Source organism: Leptopilina boulardi, unplaced genomic scaffold (genome assembly GCF_019393585.1).
Source record: "Leptopilina boulardi isolate dan_hultmark-lab unplaced genomic scaffold, ZJU_Lbou_2.1 LbouV2_204, whole genome shotgun sequence".
Taxonomy (NCBI): domain Eukaryota; kingdom Metazoa; phylum Arthropoda; class Insecta; order Hymenoptera; family Figitidae; genus Leptopilina; species Leptopilina boulardi.
Window position 1 is genome coordinate 305,610 of NW_026137757.1, and position 27,311 is coordinate 332,920.

The 27,311-nt window shown below is 27.7% G+C and overlaps 1 protein-coding gene across 3 annotated transcripts in view; it reads right to left on the bottom strand.

Annotated features, from left to right (window-relative positions):
• Nucleotides 1-4,216: 4,216 nt before the first annotated feature.
• Nucleotides 4,217-27,311, bottom strand: part of LOC127278518 (uncharacterized) — a 44,644-nt gene continuing 21,549 nt past the window's right edge. For 2 of the 3 annotated variants that reach the window (XM_051300258.1, XM_051300255.1), the window contains 6 exons: nt 10,093-10,215; nt 6,425-6,504; nt 6,005-6,356; nt 5,176-5,525; nt 4,778-4,997; nt 4,217-4,681 (listed from right to left, as the gene is read on the bottom strand). In XM_051300258.1, coding sequence (XP_051156215.1) covers nt 4,324-4,681; nt 4,778-4,997; nt 5,176-5,525; nt 6,005-6,294 — 1,218 coding nt within the window. In that variant the 5' untranslated portion in view covers nt 6,295-6,356; nt 6,425-6,504; nt 10,093-10,215 and the 3' untranslated portion in view covers nt 4,217-4,323. The remainder of the gene's footprint in view (nt 4,682-4,777; nt 4,998-5,175; nt 5,526-6,004; nt 6,357-6,424; nt 6,505-10,092; nt 10,216-27,311) is intronic. The other variant, XM_051300257.1, reaches the window with a different exon arrangement.

A 27,311-nucleotide genomic window follows, 5' to 3' on the forward strand; every position in this document is an offset into this window, starting at 1 on the left:
AAAAGTTCCAAGAGAAAAGTTCCAAGAATAGTTAGTTCCAAAAGTACAAAAGTTCCAAAAAGAAAATTCCAATAATAAATTTCCAATAATAAAGTTCCAAAATAAAATTTAATAAAAGTTCCAAAAAGTGTAAAAAATTGAAAAAAAGAAAATCGTGTTGCCGTCAACAAACCAGGTTTTGCTTTTCATGAGATTTTTTATATTTTCCCGCGTTGCAAACACAAGTATTCTGCCGCACGTTAAATTATAGTCATTATCGTTAAAAGAATCATACAACAAATAATCTTCGCCCGCTGAAGTATTTCGAAATTCACCTGGTATGTCTCCTAAATCTTCAATATTTTGAGGGTTAGGCGGCAAATCTTGTAAACGCTCACGTTGAATAATTTTTCGAATATTTTGTCTATCGGGAAGTTCTGCTAAAGTACCTGATGGCACGTCTTGCAAACACATTAGAACCCGGGATGGCGGTGCATCCGGATTTTCCGTGGCTTTTCTCTTAATATTCGCAAGAAGTTTCAATGCGTTAACCTCTTCTCGATTTGGAGCATGATTATGTTCAGATTCGTTGGGACCTTTACGTACTATAACCGTGTCTCCATCACTAATCGTAATTGCCCGAGCATCACACTTTTCTTTATTTTTGCACCTCCAATATATAACCTTCGCCTCCGAGTGCTTGTAATACAAGAATCCTTCGATTTCTAAATACACTGTTCTTCCTTTCCTAATAATTTGCGCCATTACAATGGTTTTAAATAAATAATATTATTTACTGACTTCTAATTTTTAATTTACTTTAAATTTTACCAAAAATTTTTCGAAACGTGTTCCTTGTTTACTTTAATTTTGACACTAAAATATTTTTGAAAAACAACTGAATAATGATAATGAGATTAGCTGCTTATCGTTTTACATGATTATTATTTCATCTCATTGTATTTTTTTTTCTTTTGGAACAAATTTGGTACTTATTTGGAACTATTAATACTTTGGAACAAATGTACTTTGGGAAAAAGAACTTTTTGGAACTTTTTGGCTTGGAACTTTTTTTTTGGAACTTTTGACTCCCTACCATTATAATGATTAATTTATAAAATATCAAAACTTTTGCACCTCAGTGCCCTTCCTTATGATATTTTAGATCACCTCATAAATTATCACCTTAATTCATTTAATATTTTAAGAGAATAGTGGCCGACAAAATTAACATTATTGCGTGGTCACGTGACCTAAGGATCACATGCTGTTAAAATGTATATTAAAAGTTTTTTAGAAACAATATTATTTTAAAAAATCTTAATTTTCTTTTGCAGGCGAAGATGAAAAGGAAAAGGAAAAATTTTTTAATAAAAGTATGTATTTTTAATAAAAAAAATTGTTTTTTAATGGTTTAATTCCATGTGAGTTTAAGCATAAAAACGTTAAAACAAAAAAACATGACTCAAAAAGTTATTGATATCCTCCTATCTCTCTTGAACTTCTAATTTTTGCATTTAATTTCTCGTTTACGTTCACATAGAATTTCATTGTAACTTCTAATCTACATATATGACCGTCCACGAGAGAAGGGACCTTAGTTCACCAAATTTTTTTTGTTGGTTTCGCCTTTATAAAAAATTTCTTTTTAATTAGAAAACATTCAAATTAATTTTTATGGAATTCTTTGAAGATAATGAAGACTTGAACATAATAGTTTTATATTAAAACATATTATAAAATATATAACGTAAAATTTTAGTGAGCTAAGGTCACTTCTCTCATGGACGGTCACATATTATAAATATTTTTTATATTAAATGTACACTTTTTTTAGTTAGAGGAGAACTAACTACTAGATGGTCTTCAATAAGAACTGGTTTCGTTAGAGCTCATGGAAAAGGTGTTCCCTATAAATTTGAAATGTATTTGACTTTTCTTCTAGGACATATTTCACACAAAAATAAAACAGAAAGGTATTATTCTATTTTTAATTTAACATTAATTCAGCAAATTACTATTTAGACTTAATAAAATACAATATTTTATATATAAGTTCGCAGAATTCATGTTCATCACAGATGATGAAGGAACAAAATTTAATAATCAACAATCCGGAAATAAATCATGACATTCTTACAATTCCATGCATTGAAAATGAACATATTCCAGAGGATTCCATTCATCTTTTAAAGGAAGTTAATGAAAACATGGAAATAGAAGAAAGTAGCCATTCAATAATTGATCAACATCAAGATCATTTTACTAATAATGAAGATAACCGAAATGTATACATTAATGGAAGTATCCCATCAAAAATTGATACTCAGAATAATAAAGACAAAACTTGTAATTTTTTAATTCCAAAAAAATTAAAAGAGACATGGGAATATCCGAAATCATCTTCGATGGCAGATGCAATTGATTGTGCCGATGCAATGGAAAATCAATTAATTCCTAAAAATAATAAAAATTTTTTGGAAAAAATACCGTGGCGATGTCGTTTTGAAGAAAAGAAAGACGGTGAAAACCTTTACTATATAATTGAGTCTAACATTGCAGCAAGTGAAATTATGCACATAAATGAAAATGAAAATGTTGAAAATGTTAAAGAAACAGACAGGTATTTTATTATTTTCACATATATAATTAAACCAAAATAATATAAATTATATTTCTTAAAATAAAAAAAATCCCAGTAAAAAAAAATTCAGATGAATTCATTTGAATTAACTTTTTTGGAAAGGACCATTTCGTATTTGTTGTTAAGCAAGATTTGTCGAATTTAGAAGAATTACAACATAGTTCTAATTCGAATTTATCGGTATCCGATATTCACTGACACCCTGTGTGTATTCACTTTAATTCAACTGAATTTGAACTGAAATTTGTTTAACTTTATATTTTCATATTTATTAAAAATATTTTCTCAACATTTAAATTCTTTTAAAAGTGCATTTTAATAAAGATTCAAAAAGTTTATAGTTTAAATTAATAAAAGTAATTTTTCTAGGGAATTGCAAGAAGAACTCGCTATTTTTTTAGCCAAAGAAGATTATAAATTAAATGAAAAAATAAAAAAACCGCGAATAATTAGTAACATTATTTTAACTGAGCCATATTCTATGAAAAGAAAAAGAACCTTTGATGAAATTAATGAACAGGTTAAAACATTTTTTAATAAAAATAATATATCATTACTAATTGGCGAAAATAATAGTCCTGCTCCAGAAATTGAAGAATTAAATATGGATTTAATGGAAAATAATGAAGAATTATTAATAATTGATGACCCGAACAATAATTATGATCAAGCAGATAATCAACATGTAAAAAAGAAATTTTGTTCCTCAAAAACAAGAAATGAAAATAATAATAGCGAAATAGAAATAAATGAAAATGAAAGAGTAGGTAGAACCTTATCACAAACTCCAATAAATAGAAAAATGCCAAATCCGGTGCATTCTAATTTTCGAAAAGAAGTTGCAAATAATTACAAGGAGCATCGTGAGTTGGCTTACTATAGAAAAGGTAAAGGTTTTAAAAATTTACAGAAAACTAATAATTTATATAAAATATTATTTAAATTAATAAATGTCTTCATCTTCTAGTACATCATCCACCTATAAACAATTATGCTAAAAATAAAAGAAGTTCCTGGGAATCACGAGACATATTTTACCAGGATGCAATGCAAGATTTCAAGGAATATACTAATGTAGTTACGTCTTATTATAAGGAAAAAAGAAATATTTTACACTCTGGCAATAATAATAAATCAATAATGGATAAAAATAATAACGATATAAAAATATTAATGGAAAATATTTACAAAAATATTCAAACATCTGAAGTACTGGACGGGTTTGAAAAACAATTAATTCACACCTTTAGACAAATTACTGCAGATAATAAAAGATTTGTTTTTAATTTTTTAATCGAGAATTTAAATAAAATGATTTCACAACAAAATAATGATGAAAAAAAATCTAAGTAAATTTACATTTTGTTACAAACATTATTGTTTTATACATACATAAATTTTTTTATATGTATATATATATTTTGTTATAAATATTTATATTATATTACATTTATAAACGTTAAAGAAAAAAAAGTCATTCGTAAATAATTGTGTTGAAATTTTGAATTTCAAGTTTAATAAATATGTTAATTTAAAATTATTGTTTTCTTTATTTTACCGAGTAAACATGATTTCTTACAATAGCCAATGAAATTTACAGTAATTAGGAAAACTTTAAAAATCATGTTTAATAAATTAATAAATGTTTTCATTGTCTTCAAATTATAATATTTTATTGTAAAATTTATATGTAGATCATTTTAGTTATCTTTTAAATATTTTGCCAATGTGTTCCTTATATTATTTTTATTTATTATTTTCTCGACAAAAATTTCCTCTTCTTGTTCCTGTTCCTCCTCTTCTTCTTCTTCCTCTATGTCATTTTCTTTACTTTGTATTTCTTTAAAAAGTTGATCAACAAGTTTTACATTAGCGTAGCTTTTTTTATTTTCATCTTCAGTAATTTCGCTTTTCATTAAAAAATTATGCAAGCATACAAGACATTTAACAATATTAATGGAGGTCTCCAATTTTAATGAAATTACTCCAAGAAGAACTCTAAATCGGGAAGCAAGAATACCAAAAGATATTTCAATCGGCATACGCGCACTTGACAATCTGCAATTGATTACATATATATTTCAAATTAAATTATAATATTTATTATAAAATTTGTATACAGTATTATATTGTGATAAACGTTATAGAACATACCTAAAATTGAAATTCTCTTCTTCAAAGTTTTTAACAAATTTTACGCTATAAGGACGCATTAAATAAGATTTTATTGCGAATCCTGCGTCACCTATCATAAAATAGGGAATAATTTTATTAGTCCCTGGCAAGCATGTTCCTTCAGGAAGAGAATATCTCCCACTTTCCAATTCCTGGGCAAACCCAGTTGCCTCGAAGACACTGGAATCTGATAAAGATCCTACAGAAATTAAAAAATGTTTAAAATATTTAATGAATTTTCAAAAATATTTACTATTATGAAGTTGGTGTAATAGTTATTACTATTAATAACTAGATTAATTTTATTTTCAATAATATTTATCATTTGAAAAAAATAATGAAATTTTTAAATTAAATAAATATTATTTGTGACTTACCATAATCACCGACATCAATCCATGTAAATGTATAATTAGCATAGCACATTGCCATGAGTACAAAACTGAAAAATTTTTTATAATTAAAAAAGGCACTTCCAGAATTTGGTGGCTTTATAATTCTGATGTGCTTTCCGTCAAGCGCACCAATGCAGTGTGGGAATTTCCATCTATTCTCGTATTCATCTGCAATTTTCTTCCAATCATCAGGTGTTTTTTCTTTTAAGTACTTCTTTGACAAAATTTCCCAAATTACTTGGCTAACCTCATTTATTATATTATAAGTCGTAGATTTTCCAATTAAATAAAATCTTGATAGTGTTTTCACACTATCTCCATGTGCCAGATAACTAAAATTAAAAAATTTTATTAAATATTAATAATTATATCCTATAATAATAAGATCAATTATGTAAAATAATAAAAAGTTTGGAGAAAAGATTAGGGAATAAGATTAAAAATATTTTATCATTCGACATAAAAACATTTTGATGTAATAGCAAACTCTAAAAGAAACTTGTCATTTTACAGTAACCCGCAAAATAAATAAAAGGACATCTTCGAAAACGTAAAAAAAATTTTGATACCCTTGGAGGGTATAAAAATTTGGATTTTACATCCATTTTTTAATATCTCTCAAATTTAGAAAGATAAGAAAACTTGTATGCTGATTTCCACCTGGAAAGTTTTTAATCATTTAAAAACTTGGAAGTACCTTTAGCCATTTTATAAAATATAATTATAAGTTTAGAAATTGTCACATTATAATGGAACCAAATTACAAATACATTAATTGAAATTTAAACTAATTATATATAAGAAAACTTACTGCAACATAACTGCCAATCTCAGCTCTGAAGGTAATGGTTCGCGAAAAATATATTGTTTCTCCAAACGAAACCTTAGCATGTGAGGGGAAGCACTATACCCCCACTCTACCGGCCGGGACCGAACTAGTGCCTTGAGTGAACAAGGCACCGCGGAGAGCCGGTATGGGCCAGTGTTGGGCAGTGACATGTCACTGGAGGTTTTCGACGTATAATACGTTTTCGACGTAATATACTGTATAATACGTAGAAAACTAGGTAAATTATATCCCGTCATCTTCCGTCCATACATAGCCTCACTTTTTCAAATTACGACCGTTGCAAAAATTGACGTTTTATGAATTTAAAGTGTTTCTGAAAAAGTAAATAGTATTTTTAAAATGAAACGAACTTTGAATTGTACAAAACCATATTTTACGTACGATCAATTACAATTTGAACGTTTGTCAATAATACATGAGTCAAAAGGGGGGACTAAATCAAATGCTGCAAAATGTTTGCTCTGCAACAATATTTTAAGAAATATTGGTTATAAACGTCTCTTAAGACATAGGTAAGAATTTTATTAATATTTTATTTATTAACATTTGTTTTCTATATTTATTGAATTATTGATATAGGGAGTAAGTTTTCGATATCTGATAAATCCAAAATTTGTCATTTCGATGACAACTTTAATGTAGAAAAATTTTCATAAATTATTTATATTTTAATATCTTTTATATTTAAAGCATTTTTTTGTAATCAAAGTCTACTACACGGAGAGAAATCTGCTGCGATTTTTGCTTGGATGAGTAAATTACTTTAATTACATGGCACGACAATTGTATTTTTAGCATAAATTCAAGTATTTATTGTAAAAATAGTTTCTAAGCAAAAAACACAAGTCACGGGTGTTAATTTTGCATGAATTTTACATAAAAACTGCAAAGGGGACATGCCATAAAAGTATTAGATCCTCTCTTATAAAATTTGCAAGAATGCCATCTGATTTTCAGGTGGAATTCTGTGGTTGAAAGGCATAACAGCACAACTGCATTTGTCACGATTTTGAGAAAAATGAGTTTTAATATTCATTTAGCTCTGTCAATTCAGAAAATCAACGGATGTGTTTGGTATTCGGCATTTAGTCTCATTATTTAATGTATTTTTAAAATACGTTTATCACATTTTATAAAACGCACGAATTCATATGAAATTTAATATATTCTTAGTCAAATTGAAAGTTTTTTTGCAGTTATGTATTTATGCTGTTAAAGTTTAAATATGTAACCAACTTCACTCTATTTTTCATGTCATAATAAATTGTCAAACTGGATTTAATAGCGATGTACGAATCTGAGTCTGAAACAAATATATCTGAAGGAGATGATTATAATAAAGGCAAAAGAATAAAATTATTATTTATGTTTATTGTATCTATGAAAAAAATCAAAGGAATATTTTTTAAAAATAGGTTATAAAATTGGTTAGGTTTTATGTTTACATTTCCGTAATTTCTCAAATTTAATATTTTTTGTGAAGATATTGAGAAGAATGAAGATACCTGTGATTCAAAAGAATTAATGAATCGAAAAATTAGTCAAACTAATAAAAAATTTCATTTTTTCTGAAATTCCTTATTATAAGATAAAAATAAATAATAAATAAATAAATAATATTTTTATTTTAAAATATTACTTTAATTTTTTAGATTACGTCAATTGTTTTTTTATTCTGAATGCAGTTATGCGCTTATGCCTATCGCCTATTGCCAAAAGTGCAGTTATGCGATTAGGTTTTTCATCATTTTCTACTTAAATAGTTCATTAATGATTTTTCAACTATGAATCTTTGGAAAGCATTACTAAATGTACTAGAATCTGGTGTTATCTCAAATTTGATAAAAATGTCAGTTATGCTGTTATGCCTTTCAACCACAGAATTTATACAACACAATCTTACCTCCGTATACACACAGCATTTCACACACACAATCATTGTATGCTGGTGATTCCGAGGAAGGGAACGCACAATGCGCACGCTCGTGTTTTACTATCTATTAATCTATTAAAATAAAAAAACAATCAAAAAATTTGAAGAGAAATTATAAAAAATTTAATATTAATTACATTTGTATAAATTTATAATTATATTTATTCATTGTATTTATATATTTGTTATTATATTATGGGTATGAGTATTATTTTTATATTAAATATTAAAATATAATCACCAATATAGTATTAATATTATATATTTACATATTTATTACATTAATTAATAATTTTAATTTAATTAATTAATATAGGTATGAAATTAATTAAATATTAATAAAATATGATATATATTCAGAAAATTATCTATGGATAAATTAAATTTTATTTTATTTAATAAATAAATCGAGAATAAAATAAATAATATAAATAATATAAAATAAAATTTTTTTTTGTTTTTCTATTATTTTTGCAGAGATTTGTTGGTTTTTTATTAAATTTTATTCAGAAATTTTCTTTTCATTGATCAACGTTGTGGATTACAACTTGGTAAAATAATTCTATTTTATTCTAGTTTATAATTTTTGTTGTACTAAAGGTAATGGAAATTAACAAAGAGTTTAAAGAAATTTATAACATTTTAACATCATAAGCTTTTCTTAAAATATTTTTTTTTACTAACTAAAGTTTCATTTACAATGTAAAACGTTTGACAATAAACTTAAATAGTTTACCTTCAATCTCGCAATTTAAAGTATTCTGTTCTTTGGTTCCATTAGCAGGAAAATTAGTCGTCAAAGGATGTCTTTGCGAATTTATAGCAGGATTAGAAATTTCTTTACAAATATCACTGAATGAAGATAGTGTGAAGATAGTGTTGTAGTCTTGGTCTACAAAATAGTCACCAACAAGTGCACCATCACAATGCAAAGCGCTATTATTCAATACAATTGTCGACAATGTATCATTAGATGATTCTAAAAACTTAAATAATTTTGCTTTAGTCTATATAAAAATAAGGCAAACACATAACACATAACATAACACATACATTAATAATTTTAAACGTAATTAATTGAAAATTAAATAATGTAAACCTTGTCCTGCCTTTGACGAATGATCTTCACGCACTTTATTCATTTCGTTCATTTTTCTAACAATAAACTGCAATGAAATATTATAAATCATAATTTCATGAAACAAAAAATTCAAACAATTTTCTTTTAAAAATGTTTTGTAAACACTGTGGCAGTTGTGATTAACATAACCTATAAATTTTCACATGTCACGTTGATTAAGCATACATAACAATAGAATAAGTTTAAAGTATTACTTACTATTAAACCAATATTATCTTCTTATTGCAACACGTATAAACACTAATTCTTAAAGTTATACATAATACTGTTATTTTATAAACTTTAGATGACGAAAATAAACGAGCACATTTTTTTTATTACTTGAACGTTGAATATAAGGAACGCGAACTCCGTAGCGCGCATAGATTGTGCGCCGTTCCTCGGAATCAACGCAGCATATAATATTTGTGTGTGTGTGAAATGCTGTGTGTATACGGAGGTAAGATTGTGTTGTATAAATTCCACCTGAAAATCAGATGGCATTCTTGCAAATTTTATAAGAGAGGATCTAATACTTTAATGGCATGTCCCCTTTGCAGTTTTTATGTGAAATTCATGCAAAATTAACACCCGTGACTTGTGTTTTTTGTTTGATACACTCCATTACATTAAATACATGAATTCATATTTAAATTATTCCAGTCTTAAGCTAAAATTGTATCGAAAAGTGACTTATGAAATTAATAAAGACTGCACAAGCAAAAATCGCAGCAGATTTTTCTCCGTGTATAATTTAGAGATTTAAAGGATTTTGTCTATTTGATACTTTTTTATAATCAAAAAATAAATTGAAATTCCATTAGGTTAGTCCAAAATGTTTTTAAAATTGAAAATTCTTTGATAATAAAATTAAAAATAATAATAAAATATAAATCTCAAGTTAAAACAAAAATGGATTTACCAGTTTTTGAAAAATTGCTCCTCATATATTCATCCTTAATAAACTATTATCCTATAAAAATAGAGAATAATTACTATTTATTTGTAAAGGGAATATTTGCAATAACGACCAAAAGAAAAGTTTGAGAGCAGCAGCAGGCATCAGAAAAGCACATCATAATCAAACTTCACTATCAGCCACGGAATCTTCTTCGCTAACTGTAAGGTTTTAAAATAATTTTAATACATTTTAAATATACATAATTGTGAATCAAAACACTTTTTAAATTTTGTAAAAAAATTAAATCCTGATTACAAGCCTCCATTGAGAAAGACATTAAGTGAAAAAATTTTGGATAAAGTTTATGAAAAGATTATTGCAAAAACTTCTTTTGCAGAAATGACAGATAGTGTTCTTTTATAGTTGATGGATGGAAAAATTCCTCTAAAAATGAAAAATATGTAGTGGCAATAATTCACAATGCAGATGGAGTACGACTTTTTCTTAACTCGTGGGACTTAACACAGGAAAGCGAAACTGCATTGAATTTAAAAAAGTCATCGAAGATGCTTCAAAGGACGCAAAAGAAAAGTATAACGCAAATATATATGAAGTTAAATCCGACAATGTTTCATCGATGATATGCATGGGCAATATGATCAATGAGTGGCACACAACTTGTGATAAGCATACCGGCAATCTTCTTGCAAAAAGTTTAGTGGATTCTTCTTTTAACGCAAAAATTGTAAACGTCTTAAAAGTATTCAAATTGCCATCTGTAGAAAGAGAATTAACCCTGCTTGGTGGTTCTAGAATAGTTTTGCCAGGAGAACAAGATGGTGCAGTTACAGGGATTCTTACCGTTGTTTTCTAAAAAATTTAATTAACATGAGAACTATTGTTCACGATCATAGAATGCTAAAACATTTTTTACATGAGATTATTAATTTGGTGTTGAACGAGGAATTCGAAAGGGAAGTAATTCAATTTACAATTATTTTTGACGGAATATGCGAATTAATAAATAAATGCCAGAAGGCCGACTTTAATGTTGCGGACGCTGCAGAAGAGTGGCTGAAATTGGAGTTGCCATTTCACGATCAGCAAATGAAATCTGCTTTACAATATCGCCTCGAAAAAGTTTTAGGACCTATAAACTTGGCTGCCAATATTCTGCATCCTCTGTATCAGGGAGAGCGGTTTTCGGAAAGTAGAATTTACAATCAGATGGCCGAAAGATTTCTAAAATAGAATTTAAGTGAAAATGGGCTTAAATCATTTTCAGATTATGAAACAAAAAGTGGTATTTTTAACAGGCTTTTTGAAATAAAAAGTAACTGTCCATATACTTTTTGGATTCTTGCAGAACACCATCATCCTGAATTAGCTAAACTTGCACAAAAGTTATTAAGAAGACCTAGTTCAACTGCTGCCATTGAAAGGTTGTTTTCTCAATGGGCTATAATTCACAATAAGTTAAGAAATCGACTTGGCTTAGAAAAATCAAAGAAATTAATACATAATTAATACATACTTTAAAACTAGATAACTTCGATTTTAATGAAGATCTTTATTAATTGACGAATTAGAATTGACTGATATAGAGATATGTATTATATAATTTTTCTGAGTTATATACTCTCTTCGTTGCTGATAGGCAGGGTGTTAAAATCACACTCACAAAACGAACATTACAAATGTGACTTATTACTTTTTTTTACTTTTTTATTACATTTCTTGTAATTAAATAAATATATTTTTAATTATTACTAATGTATTATTTTATTATACAAGCGTTATCTGCATAGTAAATAGTAACAAAATGTTAAATTAAATTAATTAAATAATTCTCTCAATAAAATGATTAATATAATATATTTATATAACTTTATTTTATCATACCAAAAATGTAAACGTTTATTTCAAATTATAGGTATTAAAATTAACAATAAAAAATATATTTATTTAAAAACTTTTAAAATTTGATTAATTAAAAAAAGATAATTTGTTATAGAATAAGATGATTTTTAAATTAGAAAAATGTACTTTAAGGTAATAATTGTATTTTTATTCCATCAGTGGCTATTAAGATTTATTGGTTTTTTTCCTATGAATACGAATTATTGCATGGAATGCAAAATAACACAAACATTTAAAATAAATATAAGTATTGCTCAATTTTAAGTTGCAGTTTTTTAAACTTTAACATTGCGGTTCCTTTGGCATGAAGCAAATATTTTAAATAACACAAAATTTAAAAATATTTTTAACAAATAGTTACATGAACTTTGAGCAGTACATATGTAGTTTAAATCAATTTTAATCACATCTTTGAATACTTTTTTTCTGTTTTCGACTGACCTGTTCTCGATTGACGCTTTAGTGTATTTACAATATAAATATTTATAATAAAATAGAATTATTTATAAAATCACAAATTTTATCAATCTAAATATAAACTTTATAAAAAGCTATTTAACCCAATTTTTCTTTGAACTCACATATTATGAAGCAAAATCATTTGTTTCATAAAACAGTTTCAAAGATTTGACACATTTTAAATTTCACGGTCAGTGGTACCAACAGAAATTTGAAAAAAAAATTTCGTTTTCGACGTGTCATGTTCTTTAAATCAAACAACGATGTATCATGTTTTCCAAGACTTATCCGACGTATCATGTTTTTCAACGCCAATTCGATGTGTCATGTTTTTACACCCAGCCATCGATGTATACTAATTCTGATTGATCTGTAAACTATAAACGCTTAAGAAACATGATAAAATTGCCTTCCTTCTCTCTATATAAAATTTGCTTGAAATCCATGCGCTTTTCGGATGGATTTCTTACAAATGGGACTGAACCCTTCGACCGACACGTGAACGGAAGCCACGCATGCGCACTATCATTTCTATCTCCGTTGCAAGAAATCCATCCGAAAAGCGCATGGATTTCAAGCAAATTTCGCATTGAGTGGAGGAGAGTATTTACGACATGGACTTGAAGCAATTATAGTACATGTTCCAAACTTTTCTTGCATACAAATCTACGACCCTATAAACTAATGAATTTTGTCTAAAAAAATCACGTCTCAGGTGATGTGAATAATGAGTGACACAACCCATGTGAATATAGTATGATTTTTCTCTAATTGTATGAATTTGTGGTGCTAAAATGTACTTGAACGTGTATACAAAGTGACATCAATGTGCCTGCAAATTAAATGAATCCGGTTAAAGTAAGAAATCTATTGCAAGTGTAGTGAATGGATGAAGAGACAATTTCATCGTTTATCGGTTAACCCATTAACGCCCAAAAACTGAAAATTCTTTGTACACATTCAGACTACGTTATTTTAAATAAATCGGTCAACATTTTCTACGAGAGGTACATTTCCTATAGGTCTTGAGTGTGCTCTTTCCGATTCCGGTGTCAAAAATTAATTTCGTCTAAGCCTAAATTAAATATGGCGGTTTAAATGTCAAAAAACACAAAAAAGTTTCTTTTTTTTAAGTTTGACATTTTTTTTCAATCGGAAAAAATGTAAAAATAAAATTAAATTGTCAACCATGGGTGTTTTCGGCATTCACTCAGAGTTAACTCTAGAGTTAGCAGTGGTGCTCAAATGTAAATTTTGATTTTCAGTTCGTCTGTTGGTTGTGAACATTGTTGATTGGCAATTTAGCATAGACGATTCATTTTGATTGGCGCAGGGTTTGCAATTGTAACAACATGTGAAACGGGCCTTTTATACTAGTAATGCAATGTTAAAATAAAAATTTTTGTTTCTAGATTTCATAAAAGTCCCCAAAAATTTATTACAAGATGACCCAGAGTTAACTCTGTTTTCTTGCGAGAGTAAAGAAAAAGGGTCAGTCCTAACCTTTAATGGCCGACAAAATTTGTGAACGGATTGTTTGTTTTGAAAAGTGTAAATTGAAACATAATAATTTATTTTTATTAAAAAATATTTTAACTTTTTATTTATAAAAAACAACTTTAATTAAAATAAATAATCTAGTTCCTTAAACAATTCAGATTAATTAAAGTTAGGGAAATAATGAAAAATTTGAAAACTATAAACTTTAAAAAAATAACACGTTTATGGGTAGCAAAAATATGTTCCATTTTTAAATGAAAAACAAAAAATACGTATAAATTAAAAAAAGTAAGCAAACAAGGACAACTAACTTCAAACTCAGGGTGATGAAAATAGAAAATCAATTATTTTATTTAGGTAAATAAATTTTCAAAGATAATATCATTGAGCACCACTGTTAACTCTAGAGTTAACTCTGAGTGAATGCCGAAAACACCCCATAGGTGCATAAAAGTTGTGTACTTTCGAAAAACGTAAAGTAGAATAAAAAAATTATAAATGGCGGACCCAATATGGCGTCAAATTCATTGTAAATTGTGAAAATTTTGCGCAATATTGGTCAAGTTGACAAAATGTAACTGGATTTGCCTGAATTTTGTTATTCGGGGGTTTTTGCGGTCGCTGATTAAGAATTTGAAGTCTGTTTTCAAAAATGCAAAATGGCGAATCCAATATGGCGGATGAAATTTTAAAAATGCATTCAATTGGTATGAATTTTCATACTCGGGGGTTTTCGGGGTTGCAGATTACGAATTTGAACTTCATTATTTCAATATGACGGATCCAATATGACGGATGAAAGTTTTAAAAATGCATTCATTTGGTCTGAATTTTCATACTCGAAGGTTTTCGGGGTTGCTGATTACGAATTTGAACTTCATTTTTAAAAATTCTAAATGGCGGATCCAATATAGCGGACTTAAAAAAACAATTCATCGTATTTACATGAAATCAGTTACTCGGGGGTTTTTGGGATCGCTGATTAATAATCTGAAGTCGGTTTTCAAAAATACAATATGGCGGATCCAATATGACAGATGAAAAATGTAAAAATCCGTTCAAATAGCCTGAAGGGGTTTTCAGTTTTTGTCTCTTAGCCGCCCATTTAGGCGTTTACCAATTCTTACCACGTGGAGGTAGACAAAATTAAAAATCTTATTTTTTTTTTATTTTTTAAATATAATTTGTTTATTTTAGATTTAATTATTAATACTGAATTAAAAATTTATTTATTAAAATGTCTGAATATTTCTAGTGACATACACACGGAAAGAAATAGTTAGTAAAACTTTCATGAACTAGATATTATCTTCTGGATGGGCACGCAGTTAGTCAATTTTTAAACTTTTTCGACGAATTCATAAACTTTTTTCTGTGCGCATGCGCAAACATTGGATTTTATGGAGATAGTGGTTATGGATCCGCCATTTTGTATTTTACAAACCCCACTTCAGATTCCACAGCCCCACAAAAAAAAAAGTGTCGTGCGCGGCAGACCAGACTAGTCATTTCCCATGTATTTTGACGCGCTGAACACGAATCCGAAGTCCGTTTTGCTCCATCACGTCAGGATTTTTTTCTAACCTCCAAAAACCTGTCGGATTTTGAGAGGTAGGCTATTTTTTTAAAAAATTGATGGATTTACTTCAAACTTGGTATCTAGGGGTTTTTTGGGTCGCTGATGACGAATTTGCAGTTAGATTTTTAAAATTCAAAATGGCGGCTCCAATATGGCGGACGAATTTTGTAAAAATTGATGGATTTACTTCAAACTTGGTATCTAGGGGTTTTTTGGGTCGCTGATTACAAATCTAAAGTTAGATTTTCAAAATTTAAAATGGCGGCTCCAATATGGCTGACGATATCGACCCTTCAAAGGTGATAATTCCGCCCTTACACACGAAACTAGGAGCAATTAAACAGTTTGTCAAAGCCTTAGATAAAAAAGGAAACTGTTTCAAATACTTGGAACAAAAGTTTACAGAAATCTCTGATGCGAAACTAAAAGAAGAGGTTTTCGACGGACCACGTATTCGCAAATTGTTAAAAGATGAGCAATTTATCACCAAGATGAATAAAAAGGAGAAAGCCGCATGGCTTAGTTTCAAAGCAGTTGTCGGAAATTTTCTGGGTAATCACAAGAGTGAAAATTGGGAGCAAATAGTTAGTGATATGATTAAAAACTTTGGTAAGTTAGGATGCTTAATGAGCATAAAGTTGCATTACTTAGACTCGCATCGGGATCAATTCCCTGAAAATTTGGGAGATTACAGTGAAGAACAAGGAGAACGATTCCATCAAGATCTGAAAGAATTTGAGCGTCGTTATCAAGGAAGCTGGGATGTAAAATATGATGGCCGACTACTGTTGGATGCTGAAAAGGGATATTGTACCTGGAGGCACCAATTTGAAAAGAAAACCATTATACAGATCCTTTGAGGACAAAAGAGTGCGCTACCATAAAAAGACGTGAATACCTTCCTTATGTATATAAGAATTTCCATTTCTAGTTTTGAAAATCTAACTTCAGATTCGTAATCAGCGACCCAAAAAACCCCTAGATACCAAGTTTGAAGTAAATCCATCAATTTTTACAAAATTTGTCCGCCATATTGGAGCCGCCATTTTGAATTTTGAAAATCTAACTTCAAATTCGTCATCAGCGACCCAAAAAACCCCTAGATACCAATTTTGAAGTAAATCCATCAATTTTTAAAAAAAATAGCCTACCTCTCAAAATCCGACAGGTTTTTGGAGGTTAGAAAAAAATCCTGACGTGATGGAGCAAAACGGACTTCGGATTCGTGTTCAGCGCGTCAAAATACATGGAAAATGACTAGTCTGGTCTGCCACGCACGACACTTTTTTTGTGGGGCTGTGTTCTTAATCAGCAACCCCAAAAACCCCCGAGAAACTGATTTCATGTAAATACGATGAATTTTTTTCAAAATCCGCCATATTGGATCCGCCATTTTTAATTTTTAAAAATGAAGTTCAAATTCGTAATCAGCAACCCGGAAAACCCCCAAGTATGAAAATTCAGACCAAATGAATGCATTTTTAAAATTTTCATCCGCCATATTGTATCCGCCATTTTGAATTTTTTTTTGTCCCAAAAACAAATAGAACTGCTGGTTTTATATTGACAATCCGAAATTGTTGTGTGGACTTAATTTTTAGTAACCACAACAATTCTTTTCTCTCCGTGTACAGCAAAAAAGAAATCAGGGGAACTAGAAGCTAAGGTTATACCCCCACAGCAGCCAATCTTTACTAAAAATTTCGTAAAGATTTCCTTGAAATCTTGGGAATATTTAATTGAAAAGTTTAATGAAAATTGCATAAAGATTTAAATGTCCCACGAAAATAAATATTTGGCGTAAAAGTTGACTAAAAATTTAAATGAAATTTTCAGGAAATGTTCGTCGCGAAAATTGAGTAAAAATTTAAATGAAATTTTTATGAAATGTTTGTCGCAAAAATTGAATAAAAGTTTCAATGAAATTTTCAGGAAATGTTCGTCGCGAAAATTGAGTAAAGATTTAAATGAAATTTTCAGGAAATGTTGGACGGAAATATCTGTAAAAAATACAAAAATAATAATAATAATAATAATAGATAGATAGATCTTTATTATTATTATCAATCAAAAAAATTTACTATCTGGGAATAAAAATAAAATAAATAATATACAAACATTGTTGCTCTGCTTTAATGCTTTGTTTCACATTGAATCAAGCACTGCATACTTGATTGAGCAAGAACTTTTGAAAACAAATTTTGGGGTGCTGGGGATTGAACCTACGTTCGCCGCGCGCTAGCTAAAGACCCTAACCACTACACTACAGATATCTGGCAGAAAAAAAAAATCTTCCACAGGCTCTACAACTTGCTGATAGACAATTAATCCTACTTATCGACCTAAAAGGGCGGGCTCATTTGAAAATGTTTTTCACGGAGATATTTGAATGTTCTGAATATTCACATTGCAGGTGAATATAAAAATTAAAAGTGTATCGAAATAATGCTGTAAAACCATGACTGAAGGTCATGTGAAAAGGTTATAATAAAATTAATTATTTTTTTTAAATATTACCTATTAATTAAAAATTCACAAATTTGCGAAAATTAATTTAAAATTTTTTTATTTATTAATAAAGAATTATATTAGTATTGTTAAAGACAAGAAAAAACGTTTTAAAAATAATTAAGAAAATAATTTCAATATATTAAAATAAGAAATGAAAGTGAACACAAAAATTCTATTTTTTAAACATTTAAATCAAAATTATTATTCAAAAATTATTTATTATAATTAAAAATGTATTAATTAATGAAAAATTAATTTTTAAATATTTTATTTTTTGTAAAAGATTGTGGCCTTTACAAAATGGTTTTTAAAGTTGAAATAAAATTTTTTAAAAATTAATATTTCGATTCGAAATAAAATTGACTAAATAGACAGAAAAAAATGCTTTTAATATATTTATTTGTGACAATTTGTAAAATTTAATTTTTTTCAAAATGTTGAATTACAATTCTTTAAAAATTCGTTTTTTTAAATTTTACTAAAATTAATTAAAAATTAATTATTTTTGAAAATTCAATTATTTTGAAAAACATTGAATTAAAATATTTTTTAAAATCTAGTTTTTTTAAATACCTAGGGGAATGGTGTCAGGGTTGGACACTTGTCAGGGTTGGACACTTGGCTTTTTTTAAATAAGAACAATATCGCCACCTGTGTGCGTACGTGACGAATCTTCTAGTAGTGTAATGGAGCATTACCCTTAAAAATGTGTAAAAAAAGCAAGAATTCGGCAAGGTAAGCTTATTGAATGTATTGTGGGGTACATAATTTAAGAAGAAAAAAAGTGAAAAATCGAATCGCGACACATGTCTGGTTATGGTTAGCACAATTCGAAAATGATACTTCTAGTTAGGGTTGGACACTTTATACAGTTAGGGTTGGACACCCATATTAATTATGAAATTGACACAATTTATAAATAAATTTTATTTTATTGATATTTCAGTGCAAAATTGTGCCAAAGATATTAGAAAAATAATACTTAAATTTTATAAATTTTGTTCATCATTTCATTGAGTTATTTGGAACAATAAAGCATTATTTTTTGTAATTTGAGTTCATTCCTTTTTTAAACCCATGAAGCTTTACAATTTGTAAACAATAAGTAAAGATAAACATGAAAAAATAAGAATAAAAAACATTACAAATGTTATTTTACGTTTTTGCCAATAATGCGTTTCGATTTACAAAAAGTGTCCAACCCTGACTGAAAAGTCCAACCCTGACTAGATTTTTTTTTTAAATGTTTATAACTTTTTTAATTTTGGACCAATCAATTTACGGTCCACAGCAAAAGTGTTCCTCTTTTGTAGATCTTTCCACCCATATACCACAATTGACTAAATTTATCTAAACAAAATATTTATAAACAAAAAACCAAAACTGTGTCCAACCCTGACACTATTCCCCTACTTTAAATAAAAAAATTTTAAATACATACAAAAAAATTATATTAATTAGAAATAGGATAAGTAAATTAAACAATTAATATAAACACATTTATTATAAAATTTAAGTAAACACAAAAACATATAATATAATTCTGTTTGACAGAAATAAATGATATCTCAAGTTCAGGTCACCAGAAAAATAAAATTCGACCAGATTATTAAAAAATAAGTTTGTCTTTATTGATATGAGCTAGAATTTTGTACATAGAATGAAAATAAAAAAAAATGTCTGACTTTTCATTTTTGACATTTTTTAAAAATATTTATAGTTAAAAAAGTAGACGAAATGTTAAGAAATAATTGTCTACTTTTTTTAGCACTAAATACATATTTTTAAAAAATGTCAAAAATGAAAAAAGTCAGCCATTTTTTTTATTTTTATCATATGTACAAAATTCAAATTAATAACAATAGAGACAAGCTTATTTTTTAATAATCTGGTCGAATTTTATTTTTCTGATGTCCTGAACATGAGATATTATGTCCACTAGTTTCAAGTAGGGATAATTTTCGTCGGCCATTATTCCATCGAAAAAAAGTAAATGAAATGGTTTTTAATAGTTGAAAACCTCTTCTTTTATATATGAAACATTTATTTCTGTCAAACAGAATTATATTATATGTTTTTGTGTTTACTTAAATTTTATAATAAATGTGTTTATATTAATTGTTTAATTTACTTATCCTATTTCTAATTAATATAATTTTTGTGTATGTATTTAAAATTTTTTTATTTAAAGTAGGTATTTAAAAAATATTTTAATTCAATGTTTTTCAAAATAATTGAATTTTCAAAAATAATTAATTTTTAATTAATTTTAGTAAAATTTAAAAAAACGAATTTTTAAAGAATTGTAATTCAACATTTTGAAAAAAATTAAATTTTACAAATTGTCACAAATAAATATATTAAAAGCATTTTTTTCTGTCTATTTAGTCAATTTTATTTCGAATCGAAATATTAATTTTTAAAAAATTTTATTTCAACTTTAAAAACCATTTTGTAAAGGCCACAATCTTTTACAAAAAATAAAATATTTAAAAATTAATTTTTCATTAATTAATACATTTTTAATTATAATAAATAATTTTTGAATAATAATTTTGATTTAAATGTTTAAAAAATAGAATTTTTGTGTTCACTTTCATTTCTTATTTTAATATATTGAAATTATTTTCTTAATTATTTTTAAAACGTTTTTTCTTGTCTTTAACAATACTAATATAATTCTTTATTAATAAATAAAAAAATTTTAAATTAATTTTCGCAAATTTGTGAATTTTTAATTAATAGGTAATATTTAAAAAAAATAATTAATTTTATTATAACCTTTTCACATGACCTTCAGTCATGGTTTTACAGCATTATTTCGATACACTTTTAATTTTTATATTCACCTGCAATGTGAATATTCAGAACATTCAAATATCTCCGTGAAAAACATTTTCAAATGAGCCCGCCCTTTTAGGTCGATAAGTAGGATTAATTGTCTATCAGCAAGTTGTAGAGCCTGTGGAAGATTTTTTTTTTCTGCCAGATATCTGTAGTGTAGTGGTTAGGGTCTTTAGCTAGCGCGCGGCGAACGTAGGTTCAATCCCCAGCACCCCAAAATTTGTTTTCAAAAGTTCTTGCTCAATCAAGTATGCAGTGCTTGATTCAATGTGAAACAAAGCATTAAAGCAGAGCAACAATGTTTGTATATTATTTATTTTATTTTTATTCCCAGATAGTAAATTTTTTTGATTGATAATAATAATAAAGATCTATCTATCTATTATTATTATTATTATTATTTTTGTATTTTTTACAGATATTTCCGTCCAACATTTCCTGAAAATTTCATTTAAATTTTTGCGACGAACATTTCCTGAAAATTTCATTTAAATCTTTACTCAATTTTCGCGACGAACATTTCCTGAAAATTTCATTGAAACTTTTATTCAATTTTTGCGACAAACATTTCATAAAAATTTCATTTAAATTTTCTTCAATTTTCGCGACGAACATTTCCTGAAAATTTCATTTAAATTTTTAGTCAACTTTTACGCCAAATATTTATTTTCGTGGGACATTTAAATCTTTATGCAATTTTCATTAAACTTTTCAATTAAATATTCCCAAGATTTCAAGGAAATCTTTACGAAATTTTTAGTAAAGATTGGCTGCTGTGGGGGTATAACCTTAGCTTCTAGTTCCCCTGATTTCTTTTTTGCTGTACACGGAGAGAAAAGAATTGTTGTGGTTACTAAAAATTAAGTCCACACAACAATTTCGGATTGTCAATATAAAACCAGCAGTTCTATTTGTTTTTGGGACAAAAAAAAATTCAAAATGGCGGATACAATATGGCGGATGAAAATTTTAAAAATGCATTCATTTGGTCTGAATTTTCATACTTGGGGGTTTTCCGGGTTGCTGATTACGAATTTGAACTTCATTTTTAAAAATTAAAAATGGCGGATCCAATATGGCGGATTTTGAAAAAAATTCATCGTATTTACATGAAATCAGTTTCTCGGGGGTTTTTGGGGTTGCTGATTAAGAACACAGCCCCACAAAAAAAGTGTCGTGCGTGGCAGACCAGACTAGTCATTTTCCATGTATTTTGACGCGCTGAACACGAATCCGAAGTCCGTTTTGCTCCATCACGTCAGGATTTTTTTCTAACCTCCAAAAACCTGTCGGATTTTGAGAGGTAGGCTATTTTTTTTAAAAATTGATGGATTTACTTCAAAATTGGTATCTAGGGGTTTTTTGGGTCGCTGATGGAAATACATGGTTTGCCCTGCAACACATGTGGTAAAAATGCACAAAATATTAGGCCCAACATTTTTCTTCACAAATGTCGATCTTTTTGTTAGGAATAACTTTTGTCTTGAACATTTTTTATTAAAATTCGTACTTTTCGAGATAGTTTTGCAAGTTTCCATACTTTTTGAGTAAAATACATTTAGCGCAAGAGACACGCAGCGCCGCACAAAAAACGCGATAACTTTTTTGCTAATTGCGATCCACGAAATTTTAAAACGGTTTTCGAATCCTTATAAAATTCCCTTTCCAATAAACTTTGGATCAACTTTCTACGACAACGAGAACATGGTTTATTTTTTAAATAAACAATTAATTTTGCAATAACAATTATTAAAAATCAAAAATTTTTAATTTTAAATTTTTCAACTAAAACTGTATTATTTTCGGTGTAAGTATACTAATTTTTATAAACATCCGTTCACTTAGTTCTAAGATATTCATTTTTTAACTTAAAACTACAAAAAACTTCAATTGTTTACAACTTTGAGAAATTTAATTTTTTTAAAAAATCCTTTGAGGCAGTTTTTCATCTCATAATAATGTTTTAATTTTCTATATTTCCAAGCAAATACAGTACAAATTCATAGAAACTAGTCTCAATTAGTACTAAAAGAAAAAAAAATCTTAAAAAAATCGAAGATGCAATTGCAGATGGACTTTCACTTTGGCGTGGAATACATCATATATAATCAGACGTCTGTCTGTACATTGATTTAAACTTAAAAATTTGGACATAATTTGTCTTTTTGAACGTCAAGAATTCCAAAAATGACCATAAAATATTTCATGTATGTATGTATGGATGTATGTATGTCTGTCACAAAACTTTGTACGCTGATCACGCAAAAACGGCTTAACCGATTTGTATGAAAATTGGCACTGTAGTAGGTATTAACACAAGTTAGTTTTATAAACTTACAGATTTGAAAAATTTTAATTAGAACGAAAGTTATGTCACTTTTTCAAAAAATTGAAAATTTTCAAATTATTCAATTTTTTTTAAATTGATGCAAACATTTCTGTAATTGTGTTTTTAATGTCACTGAGTCACATTTTAACTTAATTTTACCTTAATTATTGGTAAATCTAAAAAAAATTGAAAAATTAATTTCGACAGCTATAGTTAAAACTAATACCGTAATTCTCTATTGCGCGGTGTATCAATTTCGGTGACCAAAATTACGTGTATTTTGAAAATACTTTGCCCGCCGAAATTGGAGCCAATGAAAATTTTAAAAATGTTTCAATTAAAATAATTTTTTTTAATCATTTTGCAGCAGTTATATTAAATAAAATAGTAATAAAAGTTATTTTTTAAAAACGCTCCGTAATTGATGCACTCGCCGTAATTGGTACACTTACCCTATTTATTGGGATCTGACATTCGTACACATGCCATCTGGTGTTAATAAATGTAACTAGTTTTGGATAACTGTTTGTGTCACTTGCAATTGTAGTTCCGCTGTCATTGTTAATTATTTTATCATTATGAATGAAGCTACATTTTTTACCGCGTGAGAAATCTTCCTGCAGAATTAAGTGTTCTGTGAGAGGCTGTGGCAGTACTGTAGCGAAAAATTTAAGCGTAATTTTCCATAAATTTCCGAAACCAAAACCAAAATTACACGATTTACACCACACTTTATAATGTGCCCGGCTTGCAAAACGCGTTCACCTTCAATAAATTTTCGTTGAGCAGGATTTGTACCTGCCCATACGCAAATACTGTCCATAGAAATGAACATTTTCTGCATCCCATGTTATTCCCATGTAAATTCACTAAAAGTGTTACCCAATTTACGCCATATTGCTTTAGGCCCCGCCCCCATGTCAGATCCCAATAACAGTTGCAATCAAAGTTTATAATAAAAAATAATTTTTTTAAAATTTATGATAAAATTTTCAAAAAGTATTAGTTAAAATTTGCTATATATAAAATAATTACAGAATTTAATAGAAGTAATTCAATTTTAGAAGAGTAAGAATTGAAAGTTTTGACTTATTAATTTTAAATAATTAAAATTTTGTAAAATTTAATTGAAAAATTTGAAAATAATTAAACTTTTAAAAGAATTTGATTACAATTTTTGAAAATATTTAATTGAAAAATTATGGTTTTTTGTTGTCGCAAGGAGTTCAGGTGAACTTTGAAGAAAATTTATGCTGAATAATTTTTGTTAAATTTTTTTGAAAAGCTGCTGGACACCCAAAGTTTAGAAAAACTAAAAATTTGTTCTAAAAAAATGAAAAACTGAAATTATTTAAAAATGTCAGAATTAGAATTTTTTCTTATATTTATTTTTAAACCGTCCGACAAAATTCAACTTTTTTTTTCACACACGAAAAAATCAATGATTTTCAGTCTGCCATATTGAATTTTAAAAATCTACAATCAGATTCGTACTAAGCGACCCCAAAAACCCCTAGATACCAAGTTTTACAAAAAATAATTAATATTTATAAATTTCGACCGCTATATTGGATCCGCCATTTTGAATTTTCAAAATCTGACAACATATTCGTTATCAGCGACCCCAAAAACCCCTAAGGAACAACTTTCAAATAAATTGGTGAATTTTTCTAAATTTCGACCGCCATATTGGATCCGCCATTTTTTAATTTTGAAAATCTGACATCAGATTCGTAATCAGCGACCCGGAAAACCCCGAGATACCAGGTTTCATAAAAAATTATTAATTTGTACAAGATTTCCTATCACCTTTCATTTAAGGGTTGTTTTTACCCCTAAAAGCAAAAAATGACCTGATCTAGCAAAACGGCCAGACACGGGTATCTTTTTTTTGGTCCTATTTTCTGAAAATCATTCATTTTTTCGTGTGTGAAAAATCGTGTCGGACGGTGTTATATGTACCTAATTATTTATTTAATTTCTATTTACATGTATTTTTTTACGTACCCATTTATTTATTTTTATTTTTTTGAGGTTATGTATTAACAACTCAAAGGTTGTCATACTTAATTTGTTCATAATTATATAGGATAAGTAAACATATTGAAAAAAAAATATTTAGAAGAAAAACATCTTTCCTGCCTGCTTGATTCAACACTTTTCTTATTCTTATTATTAACTATTTGCGCATGTGCATATATCGTTCTCCAGATAGCACCCTATTAAAAACAATTGAAAAAGTTTAACTTAATTTACACGATTGAAAACAATTTGAATTAATTGAAAAAATATATACTCCAATTGAAAACAATTCAAAACGATTAAAAAATTTTTGTACTCAATCGTTCTGAATCGTGTTCAATTGATTTTTTCTACAAGGGCGTTTTTGCGTGATTGGCGTACAAAGCTTTGTGACAGACAAACATACATCCATACATACATACATGAAATTTTTTATGGTTATTTTCGGAATTCTTGACGTTCAAAAAGACAAATTATGTCAAAATTTTGAAGTTTAAATCAATGTACAGACAGACGTCTGATTATATATATAGAGATTTTTAGTAATTTTGTTTTTTTTATAAGTTTGTTTAAATATTTAATTATTAACAAATTAAATAAATATTCCACGAAGACAGAGTTGTTAATAAGTTTATCCTGAGTAATTTAAAAAAAAATTGAAAATCTGTTTATGAATAAAAGTTGTAGCCTGTTTTGAATAGTAAATTGCAGATTTGCACCACTGTGCGATGGTCGGTTTAACTGCGGCAGCCGGAGTTAAAAATTCAGAATTTCCAATGGTCGGGCCGACTCTGGCCATAGTCGGGCCGATGGCACAAAAAATCGTTTCTATGGATAATCTTGTTTTTATACTGTTTCATATTCTTCTACAATATTCTAATTTTATGTGATAATAATCTTAATAATAATGATTGATAGTTATATCCAATTATTATTATTATTACTATAATTATTCCAATTACTAATAACAATAAGAATAATAGTAATTAAATTTTATGAAGAGAAAGTCGACCCGTTAGTGGCCCACAATTGGGCCGACCACAAATTTCGTAAAGTAAATTTCTTTACATTCATCCCTGGCGGATTGTATGATGTGAATGCTCTACGAAATTCGCGGAGCATTCGTGGAACACGAGATTGAGACTGAAATTCTGTCTAAAATGTATAAAAAATGGTGAAATTGATAGTATAATTATTAAAATCAATAAGTTTTATGCATTTTAAGATGATTATTAATAAATAATTATAAAACTTTAATGTTTTTATTAATTTCCATCCATTATACTTTATTATCAACATTTGTCGATAAAATCAATATAGCCGCGCTGTTTAGCATGTTTAAAGAAATTTAAAGGTTGATAGAGTTAATTTGTTCTAAACAAAAATATTGTTTAAAAAATGTTATCAAAAATATTGTTGAAAAAATTAATTTTTTTTGATCAAAAATTAATTAATTTCATATTACGTAGGGAAAAATAAAAAATTTATTTTTAGTGTATTTAGTGGCGTTTCGTTTAATTTTTTATGAACATTTTTCTCAAACATTTGAAAAACGTCTTGTTTTTGGGGCAATTTACCCCAGTATAAAAAAACAAGTGGTAGAAATTTGAAGCTTCAAAAGGTTTATTCTTTAGTTTTTTAACTAAGGAATCTAATGGTTTTTGTTTTTTGAAATCGGTTCAGTAGATTTCGAGAAAAGCCGTGCACCAGTTTGAAAAATGTGTTTTCGAGAAAAACGCGTTTAAAGTTTTAATAACTTCATTTATCAGTCCCCAGAATGTTTTCTAGGCGATATGCATTGTTTTCAGAGGAATTCCATAAAACTAATTATGGTAATAATTCTTTAATTGTTCGACTTAGCAGAGAGGCTAATATGATTGCTAATAATATAGATTTTTTTTGACAGTAATGCCACAAGGTTCACATCATCATTACAAAGTATTATATTCAATTCGAACTAAAACATTATCACTAAAGTGGCAACCTAGATTTAAATAAAGCATTGTAATTTTTAGAGTTAGGAGTACTTTTGTACAAAAGGTCATGTCCCGTTATGTTTCAAATAAATAAATAACATAATACATTGAATCAGGACTATCAAACATTTTGTCTCCTTAAACAGAATTATTTGAGAAAAAAATTTATTATTT